General features: G+C 38.9%; 1 protein-coding gene across 3 annotated transcripts in view; it reads left to right on the forward strand.

The window, feature by feature from the left end:
- MOCOS (molybdenum cofactor sulfurase) overlaps window positions 1-14,886 on the forward strand; it is a 231,927-nt gene that overhangs the window by 18,519 nt on the left and 198,522 nt on the right. For 2 of the 3 annotated variants that reach the window (XR_012623319.1, XM_074824831.1), the window contains exons 2-3: window positions 9,124-9,213; window positions 11,848-11,914. Coding sequence is in view for 1 of the 3 variants with exons in the window: in XM_074824831.1 (XP_074680932.1) it covers window positions 9,124-9,213; window positions 11,848-11,914 (157 nt within the window). In the remaining 2 variants the exon portion in view is untranslated. Of the gene's footprint in view, window positions 1-9,123; window positions 9,214-11,847; window positions 11,915-14,886 lie in introns of those variants that run through there. The other variant, XM_074824845.1, reaches the window with a different exon arrangement.

Here is a 14,886-nt window from a genome sequence, read left to right on the forward strand (position 1 = left end):
TCCAGTTGGCGGCCGGTCACGAGTGGTGTCCCCCAGGGCTCGGTTTTGGGGCCACTCCTGTTTAACATCTTTATTGATGATCTAGACGAGGGGATCGAGTGCGCCCTCAGTAAGTTTGCAGATGACACCAAGTTGGGTGGGAGTGTTGATCTGCTCGAGGGTAGGGAGGCTCTGCAGAGAGATCTGGACAGGCTGGAGCGATGGGCTAAGGCCAACTGTAGGAGTTTCAATAAGGCCAAATGCCGGGTGCTGCACTTGGGCCACAACAACCCCCAGCAGCGCTACAGGCTTGGGGAGGAGTGGCTGGAGAGCTGCCAGTCAGAGAGGGACCTGGGGGTGTTGATTGACAGCCGGCTGAACAGGAGCCAGCAGTGTGCCCAGGTGGCCAAGAAGGCCAATGGCATCCTGGCTTGCATCAGAAATAGCGTGGCCAGCAGGGACAAGGAAGTGATCTTACCCCTGTACTCAGCACTGGTGAGGCCGCACCTCGATGACTGTGTTCAGTTTTGGGCCCCTCACTACAAAAAGGACATTGAATGACTCGAGCGTGTCCAGAGAAGGGCAACGAAGCTGGTGAAGGGTCTGGAGCACATGTCGTACGAGGAGCAGCTGAGGGAACTGGGGTTGTTTAGTCTGGAGAAGAGGAGGCTGAGGGGAGACCTCATCGCCCTCTACAGCTACCTGAAAGGAGGTTGCAGAGAGCTGGGGATGAGTCTCTTTAACCAAGTAACAAGGATAGGACAAGAGGTAATGGCCTCAAGTTGCGCCAGTGAAGGTTTAGACTGGATATTAGGAAGCATTTCTTTACAGAATGGGTTGTTAGGTGTTGGAATGGGCTGCCCAGGGAGGTGGTGGAGTCCCCATCCCTGGAGGTGTTTAAGAGTTGGGTTGACATAGCACTTAGGAATATGGTGTAGTTGGGAACTGTCAGTATTAGGTTAATGGTTGGACTAGATGATCTTCAAAGTCTTTTCCAACGTAGATTATTCTGTGATTCTGTTAAATTCCTACCATATGTTATATTAAGTCTTAAGTAGTTACTCAGAAGCGATACTGAAACTCCTATACTTCACAATTCTTCTCACTATAGAAAGCACACTGAAGAATTGTTGCTGTCTCCTGTGTGTAGTTTCAGTTTACATTGGTGACTGCTTACTGGTGAAAAGGTGATACAGGAGATCTTGGTCAAGCATTATACATAGACTTTTCAAGCATTAAAGCTCTCCCTGGTTTAGTAATGCTGGTTTTGCTGACTACTGGAACAATTAGGAATGTAAAGCAAGTAAGGAATAAGTTAGGAGTGTAAGCCAAGACATATGGATGTATGGGTCTGAGGAGGTATTTTTCCAGTAAAGTTACGGAAAATTACTGTATTTTTCCGAAGTTCTGAGATCATCTTCTGAAATGTGTGTTCTGCTCCTCCACCCTGTGCTCTCCATCCTCCTGTCTCTCTCAGAGAAAGTGCTTCCAGCTGGAAGAGGTACCACTGGGACTGGAATGAGTTGTCAGATTTATCATGCATTAGAAATAAAGTGAGATGGCATTTTTAGCCAGAGCAGGTGGAGAGGTGCTACTGGCTTGTCAAAGGAGAAATACTTGTTGAAGACAAGTGGGTGAAGATAGGTATTAAATAAAATGATGTTCACATGGGAGACAGGAGAATACACTGACCATGAAAAAACAATGTCTAGAGGTTAAGATGTAATTTCTTACTAGGAGGATGCAATTCTGAAGCACCATTCTGATTTGAGCAAGGTAGACTAACAGTCTACCTATTTTTCAGATGGAAGTAGCTTGGCTGATGAGTGTAGTTACGTGTTGTAGCAAAAGACTTCCCACCGCAGGCCAGGACAGTCTTCTCAGACTTTTCGTCTTCTGGCCAACAGTCCTCACACTCTTCATTTCACAGTCTTTGAATTTACCTATAGTTGCTCTTGGTAACATGGTTATTTGGTTTTATGTGTTTGTCGCTGAAAGATAGTCCATATTTCTGCTGAAGGGAAACTTATGTTTCTTTTATTCTTATATCCCTGAAATTCATCTTCACTGTCTGATCCTGGCAATATTTGCTGGATGGTATAAATAAATCAAGGCCTTTAATTGTCAGTGGGGAACCTCGTGTGAAGAACTTCCACTGGAGAATAACTTTACTACTGGTTTGCAGTAGCAGCCTCTTTGCCAGAAAAAGCCAGCAGAGGGAGGTACTGTTTCATTTGCCAAACAAGGCATGGCATGTCGACTTGTCATCAGGAAGAAATGACTGCTGGGAAGTAATTCTGTAGGGCCTCCACAGTTGGGGTAATCGATTTTGCTGCCTGTCATTCGATGTTCATTGCATGTACCAGTTCTTATGTGGGTGTTTAATTATTGCTATGGTTGCCTGTTCAACCCAAGGCTCTAGCTCCCAGAAGCTCATAAAGATTTGAGTATTTCTGTGTGGCAAAATGAGTTTTAAGGGAGAAGAGAGAAGAGGGTTACTTTTTGGTTTTCTGTTATTTTGAACTTAGTTTGTCTTCTCCTAGTGTTTTTGGAAACCCATAAAATAATTTGAAAGGCCTTCTATATATCACTGCACAATTCATTTGATATATGTTGTAGGGAATACTTAGAGTCACTAATTTGTCCTAGATTTTATATGAATCCAGTTAATTCAGGTCACAGAGAAAGAAACAGAACTGACTAGAAAAGTCAGTTTCAAACATTATCTTGGCATATTGTTGTAAGCTTGTGGCTCATTTATGAGAAGGATGGGAGGTAAAGTAGAACAGGAAAATGCTACTAGAATGTTTAGCTAATGTCCGCTATTAGTGACAATTATTATTAAGATTCCTTAAACGTTGCTTTTTACCATTGTCTTTTCATCTCCAGTGGAAATTCTGAATGCCTCTTTCCTACACAAAAGTGAATGTTTCTGTGAAAATTTCAGCAAAACAAGAGCATTTTCCAGTAATGCAAGAACGGAATATGTTCTCTTTCAACTCTTCTTTCATTTGATCAATTGCATCAGAGAGAAAGGAAAAAAAAAAAGACTGAAAGATGGTAGTGTCTTCACTAGGGAGGTGTGAAAGCTAGTTTCGGTTTGGGTTAGTTACAGTTGTTTGAAGACTTGCATAAATATGAATCACTTGTGATTTATATTTCATCCAAAGATGACAAGATGGTAGGCTACAGTGTGTTATTTGCATGTAGCTGAGGTACCTCTGATTCATGCTCACAAGTAAGGCTTCAGCTGATCTCACACAACCCATTAAAGGTGTCTGTGGAAATAACATCACTGACTGCAGTCGATATTATCATGCCCCAGTGAGCAAGAAGTGAGCACTGAATAAAGCTGTGTCTTACAGGTAGGCCAAATGGACGAAGGTGGATGCTGATTGATCCCTTTACCATGGTCTCATTTAGGACAGGAGCTGGCAAATGATGGAATTTGATGGCATGTATTTTTTTTTTTTTCTGTAGCTGTGAAAGATACATTTCATAGGGTTGGATGTGACTTCTTAATAAATATGAAATCCTTGCTTTCTTTTGCGCTCACATAGACCTTAATATCAGCAAGCTGTAAACTATAAGCCACAAGTAGGGGCTCATGTACATAGAATAGTGCCAGTGCTTACTGGAATAACCCTCATCACCTAAATAGCTTTTGTGGAGTCGTTATGGCCCCTGCTGAGGAGTACAGCAAACGAGTAGGGTGTATGGTATTGACTGTAAACTGTTCTAATGTTCTGTCTGCTTTGCTGTAGGTAATAAGCAATGAGAGCAAATAATGCAAGCCAATAGCATGTGGAGAAAAATAATGGGAACTTATTACGGATAAATGTAATTGCACATTTCGTGCTTTGCTTTTTGTAATCAGTCTGTCAAGTCAAACACTAAAATACATTAATTAAACACCATTTTCCCACAGAACTCAGTAACTTGTTAGCAGCCCTTAAAATATTGATACCATTATCCAGGTTGCTCGCAGTCCACTGTGGATCAGCATTTGGCAGTCGGGTTGAGCAGTGATTGCTTGAATTGATGAACTCGGTGGACTGGCAGTGAGAAGCAGAACGTGCCCCATGGCTGTGCGCTGACTTCTGCCTTACTTCACTGGGACTGTAGCAATTAAGTCAAATCATGCTGAGGAACAGTGTCTCCGTTAACTGCATGGTAACTGTTCAGACTTTGGGCATCTATGGCCTTGTCCATCAAGGACTATGCTTTCGTGGTCTTTTGAAGAGCTTCTTGTCCCTAAGCAAGGGAAACAAAACATTACCTTATCTAGCAGACCAGGAGTGTTTAGGTGAGAGGCATGTCATTACTTAGAAAACATACACTGATTTTGATAGCTTTTGTCTAAATTGGTGCCAAACTGAAACCGAAGGTACAGTTAACAATATTTACTAAATGTTTAACCCAGCAAATATCCAGCGAAAGCAAATCTCAAGCCATATTAGTAGGAGTATTTTTTTTTCTTTTGATGTACTTCATTAATGGTTTTGCAGAACCAGGATCTTTACCTGTCTGTACATGTGTGGGCATATCATGAGAATTCAGGAACTTTTATAAAGGTTGTATGTATTACATAGTTAAAGCCACTTTTGACATTTAATTTAGGAGCATCCCAGAGGGGAGCTAAGTTCTTATGCAATGGAAAGAGTGAGCTGCCTCTAAAGGGCATCTGACTAGATCATGAAAATAACCTAAGGTATCTGATGTGATACTACCTGCTAAAACCTCACTGTTCCAAATGATACCACACTTGTCTACAACCTCAACCCTCTTCTCCCTATTTTGTCACTTGGTTGTTCTCTTGCTTTTGTTTTGGTGTATGAAAATCTGTCATATTTATCTTTTGATAGATAATGCTTTATTTTGCCTTCAGCTTGTTTTCATATAATCTATTTCATACTGGTTTTGTTAATATTGCTGTACTTAAGATGTATGCTGTCTCCCCAGGGCACTGGCTGTAACTACTTTCCAAGTAATATTGTGTATATAATCCCACTGAATTGCAATTATATCCACCAATCAAAATTCATGACTCTGTACAGTTGCTGCCTTGTAACTACACATTTTGTTCTTCATTATGAAACTTTCGGCAATGTAACTGGCAGCCTGTAATCAGCTGGAGTGCAGGAATTTTGAAGTGCCGGGACTGTGAGAAATAATCTGTGAAGCCACAGTGCAGGTTAGCTTGTTTTGGTGACTGTGGTAGATTCACAGGATAGCAAAAGGTTAATGAGGTGGACATGGAGCAGCCACATGGAATGTGGGAAAACTGATTATTTTTGGAAGTGATACTCAGTCAAAGTTTGGAAATGTGTAGCACCAAGAACAATTTCAGAGATTAAAAAAGCAGATTAATTAATACCAAAGTAGTAATAATTTAGCCAGATAGGAGCTGGGTGACGAGGCATGGGTTTACGGCGGGGTGTGAAGGAGGATAAAGCTTACTCTCCATGTGCCACCAGGCCATTGTAGGGAGAGCCTTTGTGCTCACCCTGCTCTAGACCATCCTCTGGGTGGTAGCTATATACATAATTTAACAATTACTAAGAGATTTAATAAAGATGTAACCACCTTGTTCTACTCTCAGTAGAAGGTGGAAGCAGGTATTTTGCTTCCAAAAGATTAATCTGGGTAGTTTCTTTTTGCCTTTTGGAGGCGGTCAGACTACCTACAGCTGAGTCTTCTCACCTGGTCTTAAACTCTAATTTTAAAATGCTCAAATTAAATTATCTTTATGTTTTTTTAAGAGATAGAAATGTTCAGTTAAACTAAATGGTCCCCTGGCATTTCTGAGGCTTTATGTGCATGTGCCCTCATGATTTTACAAAGAGCCAAGACAGGCATGCAGAGATGGCAGATGCTTTATTAAGAGGTAAATTGTAGCACAGAACAGAGAGCTGGGCTGGGGCTTTCTTCAGCAGGACAGACTGGCTCATCTTGGTTCCCAAAGAGTTCCCCATGTAAAACTGATCTGCAAGAATGTTAGCATATGAATATTACATCTTATGAACTGATACTCTTGCTGAATAACTTTCCATAACTAATGCTGACACATTGAATGATTTTCGATACTCCTAGTAAAAAAAACTACATCTGAAATGTGATTTTATCAAATAGTTGGTATATTATTAAATCAATGAAGTCAGTTACACATTCCAAACATAATAGTATGTAAATTAAACTAAAAGTTAATTTTACATTTTCCCTGAGCAATGAAACCACGTCCTGATGAATATTGCATTTTGATTTTTTTCTGGTTGATCATACTACATTTTTTTTCTCCTGTTACTTCCCATAAACAGTATGATTTCATAGTGCTGACAACCTATATACTAAATACCACAGTGAAACAGGAAGAACTGTATAATTCTGTAAATACTTACAAATCTCTTTGGTTAATGTGCGTTCAATAACATTAAAATAGCAAATGTTATTAAACCAGGGAAAAAGCACAATGAAAGTTATTAATGTTTGTTTCTTTGCTGCTGTTATGCATGTGCTGCATTATTTTTTCTTTCCTTTAAAAATATTGTTTTATTGAAATAAGACAGGAAGGAAAAAACTACAACATAAAAGTGTAATAGCAATAAAGATATTTGTTTCAGTGCAGTCTCAAATTATGAGAGAGCCTATTTCTTTTTTTGGGCAGTGTTGAGAGTATTGAATGCTGTTCTCTGTTTTCAATTAAACAGCAGCATTAAAGATAAAATAAAAGTTTAAGAATAATAATTTTTCCTTCCTCAGCCACATGTCCTCCCACGTTTTCAAAGTAATATACCCAGAGGAGGAATTTTAAAAATGACCAGCTTTTTTTTACCTCTGTTTCGCAGAACTGCTATATTGTCCTTCATAATGAGCTACATAATGAATCACTTAGGCGGCCTTTACCTAGAGATCTTTTAGTCCACATTGCCTCACAGGAGCATCGGTCGGGATGGAAAGCGCCTGTCCCCTTGTTGGTGGGTGGTTTGTGTTTGAGAAGCCTCAGCTGGCTGCCTGGTTTTTGCTCGTGCTGTACGGTTGCGTTATCACTTCAGTGTTGTCAATCTGGGAGGTGGTGGAGTCCCCATCCCTGGAGGTGTTTAAGAGTAGGGTCGACATAGCGCTGAGAGATATGGTGTAGATGGGAACTGGCAGTGCTAGGTTAACGGTTGGACTAGATGATCTTCAAGGTCCTTTCCAACCTAGTTGATTCTGTGATTCTGTAATCTCCTTAGGGCTGGAAGGATCCAAAAATGGCAGTTGTCTGCCTTCAGAGGAGCATCACTAGGCTGTGCTTGTGGTGCCCATAAGAGCTAATGGGCCAAATGGCATCTTTGTGTGGACTTTGTTGAGAAAGAGTGTTGGCCAGGATGGTCGCCTCCAGGACAGCAGTCCTTCCCCCTCTGTTTCTGGCTCAGGGGTGCTTCTTTCCTTTCTCAACTCTAGGCCAGCATTCCCTGGCTCTCCCAGCTGTAGCCAGTGACTGAGAGTTGTTCAGAGCCCCGACCGCTGCCATCGAGCTGGGCCCCAGCGTTGGTGTTGGTGGCTGTTACTCCCCGCTTCAGCTCCACCTCAGGTTGGAGGCATTCGATGCCAGGCTGCGGGGCAGGCCCTGCTCTCAAGGCAGCCGTGGTGGGCATATGGCTGGAGGGAAAGCTGCCATCTCCTTGCTGTGTCCCCTTGCTGGCAGAGGCCATCCCACTCTGCCAGGCAGGGGCCTGGCTGTCTCCTGCCATGAGGCATCTCCCTCCAAACTCCCTGTGTTTTGGGGGTGAGCTGAGCAGCTGTAACCTCTCCTGTCAGAAACTGGGCCAGATGAACCCCCATATGCATGTTGACCCCTGTGTGCTTGTATCTGCCACTTCATACTGCTTGAGAGAAACTTTCTAGAATTTAAAAAAAGAGTAAAAACCTAAAAATTCTGTACATCTAATAAATCGATCCAGGTTTTGTCCATGCTCCATCCCTCAAGACACCTTAAAACACTTGATTAACTTCAAGCCATCATTAAAAATTCTGCTTTTGCTAGACACTGTAACTGGGGAAATCTTAAGGCAGGGGAGAGCTTTTCTCTTTTGAAAGTAGGAGGGGATGGGTATCCACATTGGTTTTATCATAGCACTGCCTCAAATCTTTACCCACTGAATCACTGCTACAGCAACATAATATATAATAATATATATTTTAAGTGTCAAGGCTTCTTGTTTAAAGCTTAACTCAGTTTTAAATCCCTGTGGAAAGGGAAGGCCTTTAAAATACTTAATAAATTCTAATCTTAATCATATTCATCATTATTAAAATTTTAAATAGGTTGAAATACTTAAGGTAGGTGAAATGAAAAAAATGATAAAGGGCATGAAACACACTGGAGAAATGGAAGAATAATTGCTAAAGATTAAGAAATCTAAAATGGCCAAACATGAAGAAGCCTTAGTTTCCAGTAAGCATTTATTTAAAAGTTTTGCAATAGCTTAATAATATAAAAGGAGATTTTAAAAATGAATGTTAAGTGCAGCAGAGTGGCAAGAAATATTTAAATACATTAAAACTTACTAGTCCTGTCTTTGGACTTCAAGCATGATTTAGGCCTTGTGAGTTCTTGAGAGAGTTGGTCCATTTGTCAGCAAGGAGGCAACACTACTATTGTTGTTGCTATCAGTAATAATAATTGTCATTGTGGTAATAGTAGTTTTCATAAGTAGTGCCAAGGAGTAACACAAGGTACTGTGGCCGAAGACACCGGCTTGCTCAGTCTTGTACAGGCAGAACAAAAAGATTTTTTCCTTCCAAAGAATGTGTAATCTAAACATGAAAGGAAAATATTTTGGTTTTAGTTAAAAATTATAAAGATACAATCAAAATGTTGTTTTCTTGTATCCTTTTTTTTTCTGCTAGTGAATGAAAGATGCCTTGCTGTGAATATTGCCTGACTATTGGAACGTATTTGAGAAGCATTTTTCAAGAGCTGTAGAGACTTCTAAGTCAGGCAGAGAAATATCATACCCCAGGAAGTTTTGGGAAATTGCCTTTTTGTGTGGTGTACTGCACTAGGGGTGTTTGAATGGGGCACTTCACAATGTAGTTTGTGAGAGAAAATGGAATTAAATATTTAAAAAATTGAATCTACTAATTTTATTTTTGTTTTAGGGATTACTTATCTTGACCATGCCGGTTCAGCACTTTTCCCAGAGAGTCTACTTAAAGCTTTTACTGATGACCTCAGAAACAACGTTTATGGTAAGTGCAAAACAACGTTCCCATTAGTCTTCTCAAGTTTCCATCTAAATAGATCAAAACTGTGCTTCTTGAGTTGTTAGAAGAGTACTTCTGCGGGTTTTTTAACACTGCTATAGAGTAGTTGGAGGACCACTGATTTTACAAAGGAGTCATAGTCCCTTTGTGTCACCCCTAGCCTTGTTTTTTGGTGGCCAAGGACGTGTCTGTGTTGTTGAAGAAGAAAAATCAAAGGGAGCATGACTGTCGCCCCGGGGTTAGGGCACCTTGCTGGGGATAAACAAATACAATGTAGCTCTGAGCACTGTTTGTTCAGTCTGTTTTTTTCCCCACACAAAATGCAAAACCAATTTCTTATGCAAGGACCAGAATCCAGAACCACCCCCCTTCTCAGTGAGAGTCGTCACAGGGAGCTTATACTGTGGATCAGTGTAAGCACTTTATTTAGAAGAAAGCTTAGCTCAAAGATCCCAAGTGAATTTGGGCAGGGTGTAGGTACTATACCTCTCCCACACCTTAGACTTTAATGCCTACTCAGAAAAAAGGATGTACATTGCCAAAGCACTCTTGCACTTAAGAATGTGAGTGAAAATATGTACAGAATTGTGCAATATCTGTGTGGAGATTTAGCTATTGCAACTATGGATGTGGGCACTTCAGCACCACCTACAAGTACTTCATGTCCAGATCCTCTACTTAAACCTTTCATCTCTTTTTTAACATTATTATCTAGCTGAGAACCACACACTGAATGCGCTTTTATACAAAGACAACAGCATCCATTGTTTAAGAAATATTGTCACTGTGTGAGACAATTCACATTAGAGTGATTCATGCTCAACCAGAAAAGAAATATACTGTACAGTATTATCTATATATTCTGTAAGTAGTCCACTGATGTAATCAAAATTTCTTATTGTATGTTACTATCTGTGGGATATGTGTCCTTTTTGCTAGTTTTGTGTCTTTCTTGTGCTCCCTGATACCCAGAGCAGAGTAATTCCTCACTTGGAAACTAGGTACCACTGCTTTAAAAGAAAACCGTGTTCACTCAAGCACTGACACACTTGTGCTTATCACCTGGGTGAGCCACATGAGAGTTCTGGGTAGTTTTCATTTTCAATGCACCATTGTATGTCATTTCCCTCTCTTTTGTTTCCTGAATGGTGGTGAGGCCAGGATCGAGAGCATGGATTTAAGTTCCACTATGAAATAGATGTTGTTCTTGATAGGAATAGGGGTTTTTGCTGTTATAACAAGATACGTTGATTTGATTACATTCAAAATCTCCTAATGAGGTGCATGTCAGTGATATTAAAATTCATGTTCTGTCACTACAGCCATTGTAAAGTGAGATGTATGCACTCTGATCTTAGTTATTTCAAACAACATTGGGCTCAACCCTTATAACAAGTACTGTCTGTGGTGGAAAAAAAAATTAATTTGTGAATCAATTGAGTGCTTGTGAATAGAAATAGTAGTGCTGCTGGTTTGGAGCAGATTTGCATAGTACCTATAATGCTTTGGGAGAACAAATTGTATAGTTTTTAATACTGCTTTCATCTAAAATGATAACAAGAGCTCTAGTATGGTCAAATCTCTCCTTTTTCAGTTACATCTCTGATACTCTGAGGGCAGTAACTTGTATAAAAAGAGTTCATTTAACAGACACAGATGTGAGTGAAGGGGGAGTTTGACTTGCAGGTTTTTTTTATTTTCTTGGTGATAATCCACAGGCCTGAAGAACTGCAGTGTATCTGTTACATGTGTAAATGAGGGAAAGTAATGTAAGTAAGAGAGGTTCTCACTTCTAAATCGAGAATATTTGAATTGGAAATTACAGAAATGCAACATGAAAAGTCTGAGTATTAGTTTTGGGTTTGAGCTCTAAATTTATTATTCAATATTTTCACTCAATAACTTTCAGCAGGGTGATTTTTAAATTTTAAAAAGAGAATAGCTAATATTTCAGCCTACTGCAAAAACTGTATTAATATAGCAGTTTTTTTCTTGTTCTCTTTCCAAACTGTTTAGGTGTGTTCTTTAAGCATTTACTAATAGGAAAGTGTGCTGTGGCTGTGTGGATATTGCTGTAATCTTTTTTGCACAAGAAGATAAATTCATGACCTTCTTAAGTGCTGTCTTAATTGTTAATACATGCTTGTGCTAAGGTGGCTACTAATTTTGCTATAAAATTTATATTTTTATGAGCTAGTTGAATTTCAGACACTAAAGAAACCAGGGTTAGTCCTGGTGTCCAATCATGAATGTCTATTATCTCCAGCTGCTGTCTCTTCTAAATTGCTTCTTAGCTAGTGCGCAGATACATCTATGAATGTGCATTCTGTCTGTAGTTTTTCCTAGTACTTTTGTGCATATGCAGTTGCATTTTCTTTTTAAAGGAACTGTATAAGTATTAGTAAGAGATCCAGCTGAAGTTTCAAGGTCTTTCTTCTGTAACATGTCCCTTCTCTTGACTAACTGCTTTAAGGAGCTTCAGGGCATTGCTGTGAAGTATACGTTAAATCTTTCTTTGTCATCTTTTCAGGCTGGCTTGGTGTAATACTTTCATAAAAGAAAAAATTAATATCAAAATTGTGATTAATTATTAACTTCTGTATCTCTGTTGTCTCCTAGGCAACCCTCATAGTCAGAGTATCAGCAGCAAGCTGACATATGACACAATCGAGCATGTCCGATACAGGTAGAATAATCTTTCTTTCAGATGTTGTATGATGCACTTCATAGTTTTCATTTTGATTAGTCCTGTGCTGTTTTGATGACTTTGCTGTGATGTCATTTTCTGAGGGTCGTCTGTCACATCTAAAGAAAACACCTGACTTTTAAAACACAAGGTACTTGGACAGTAAAGTGATGGACAAAGTCAGTTCTTTTTCTTTCAGATGCCCCAATTCTCAAAGTCCTGTAGTAAATTAATGCTGTAATAGAAGTCCACAGTTTTAATTAAGATGTAGAAGTTGGAATCTCAAAAGTGATAGTAAGATAGTATGATAAGATAGTAAGGTGGGACTAAGTGCAAGGACATGGTTAAAATTCAGAGGAAATTAAATAGGGCATAATGACTTGTGAGAATTTATAAAAAGCTTATGGGAATGTGTACATTGTTTTACAGCAGGTACTTACTTCTGTTGGAGTAATAAAATACCTTTTAAAGTTGTTTTAGTGTAATTTTTAAGAGCAAAAAGAAAAAGAAAAGGTAAAATTGAGTGTTGGGGCTTCTGGGTATGGACAAGAAAGTGAACTGAATCTTTAAATAAGGGATGCCCTTGAAAGTTCAGGGTAGAGCATACTGAAAGTACACTTCTTGCCATTAGTTTACACCATAAAGAAATATACAACCTAGGTACTTGCTTATTGGTTGTGTTAGGTAACTTGCTATTTTATAAAATGTGTCTTTATTGAAGAATATGCTTTGAGTTTATTTGTCTGCTTTTAATGGCACTCTTTATGCAAGGAAAGAAGTGTCATGGATTCATCTTTGTTTTATTATCTTCCTTAAAAGCAAAGTTTTCTCCAAAACACATCACAGAATTCAGATCAACAGCAGTGGCATTACAATAGCATTGTAATGTTCATAGCTGTAATGTAGAAAATCCGCCTTACACCTTTCTGCTGCTTTTTCTTTGACTGCACTTTTATGAGGGTGTAAAAAACCAAGATTTCTAGGTGTAACATGCTGCTGGCTATAACCTGTTCCCCTGCTGCTGCTGACTTTCTTGAGAAAGTACTTATTTTTGCTTCTTCCACAACCCTCCCTTATGCTGAGCGGATAACAACCTATTAATGTAGGGCCAAATGAAATGAAAGAAACTATCTATGAGGAATAGCTGTTTTCAAAAGAAGACACTTACAGCCAGGTGCAGCAATACCTACAGCCCTGCAGTCTCCTGAGCATACCTGTGGGCTCACATCCAGCGTTAGCATTCTGGTTTCCATTTACCCTCAGTGATATTTCAATGTTGCCATTTCACTGTTCTTTTTATGAAGGCACAGTAGAAAGTGTAGCTGTTTCTAGAATAATTACTATTGTACTCTGTGTTCTTCATGTTAGGGAGCAAAGAAATAGACTTTCACCGTGTAACATATAGATTACTTTAAAAGAGTTGACATCTTCAGCTTGTTTTATTTTGGATCCTGCTTTAAAAAGACTTTTATAAGAGCAGGGTGGGAATTGACAAGAATCATACCAGTGTTTGTGTTGGTTTTGGGTTTGTTTTGGTTTTTAGTTTTTGGGGAAAAAAAAAAAAAAGGTCCTCTGCATCCAAATGAACATTTTCAGTATTGCACCCAATAGAATTTGTCATCTTTCCCTATAGAAATTCAGCCATTATTCCCCAATAAAAATTTAAAAAGCATAGTCATCAAAAAGGCATAGTCATAAAAATTCAGGAAGAAAATGCCCCAAAAACACTGTCAGTAAGTCAGCTCTCTAAAAGGCAATAAAAGTATATTAAAAATCTATACTTCCATGCCATTGCAGCTAATCACAATAAGCAATATGACAAGACAGGGAGACAGACAGCTCTGTCCTGCATCACAGTGCATAGACTGGATTTTCTTGGTGAAAGAATAATTCAGCAGGTAGTTTCAGAAATCTTAAAATTAATTGCTTGCTTATAGTTCTGGTTTTGGCACATGGCTGCAGCCACAAATATGGCATTTTTTCAGTGTTTGACTCCAAGACAATATGATTTTTTTAAAAAAATATTCAATTTTCTGATGAGATGACACAAGCAACTAATTAAAACTAAACACAAAGCTTAATTTTTGATTTATATTTGTTGATCTTGGTGATAGCAGCATCAGAATAGACTTTCCTAGTCTGGCAGTGTACACTGTTCCACAGTACAAAGCTGTATGAGTTGGTTTTGCCTTCATATTTGCTTGACAGACAGAAACCACTCTTATAACATGGATTTGCAAGAAAATAACATAAATAATTAAATATTTGAGTCAATGTATGTTTTCCGTGATTTACAAGATTACAATAATCAAAACGGCTTACCTCTTAACCAGCTCAAGTACAGTAAGAGTAACTATTTTATTCTTAAAAACATTGCTTCCCTTTACTTGAAATTAACTGCTGATTTTTAACATTGTATCTCTACATTAACCATGAGTGACGCTGAGAAGAGGAAGCAAGAACTGTAATAAACCTTACCGAAATGTATTAAATGTATGCATCAAAAGATTATAGATCCTTTTTATGACTTTGCTTACGGATGTATGGAAATGGCATTGCTTCACTTCCATACAGCTACAGAACATGAGTGCAATATCTCCTTACGATCCTTCAGATAATGCAACTCAGAAATTCATTACACTGAGTACTAAATAACCCTTTCCCCATTTGCAAGCGTTTTAAAATACTAGCTTTCTGAATATTTTAAAACATTGTCCTTGTAGATCTTACACTTGCAGTATCAAATAGTGCAGCAGTGTCTTCTAACCAGAGCCAGACTGAAGTTTTAGTGCTTTGTTTGTGGTGTGTTTAAGATATACAACAGGATACTTTTCTCATTTAAACACGGTGTTGAATTTAATAGAGTTTTGATGTTCATCCTTGAACTTTTGGGTACTATGAAACGTTAAACTTAAGCATACTTTGGGAAGTCAAATATATATTAAAAAAAAGCGAGAAATTTCAGCTAAGAT

Source organism: Strix aluco, chromosome 1, assembly GCF_031877795.1.
Source record: "Strix aluco isolate bStrAlu1 chromosome 1, bStrAlu1.hap1, whole genome shotgun sequence".
In the NCBI taxonomy this organism is placed as follows: Eukaryota; Metazoa; Chordata; class Aves; order Strigiformes; family Strigidae; genus Strix; species Strix aluco.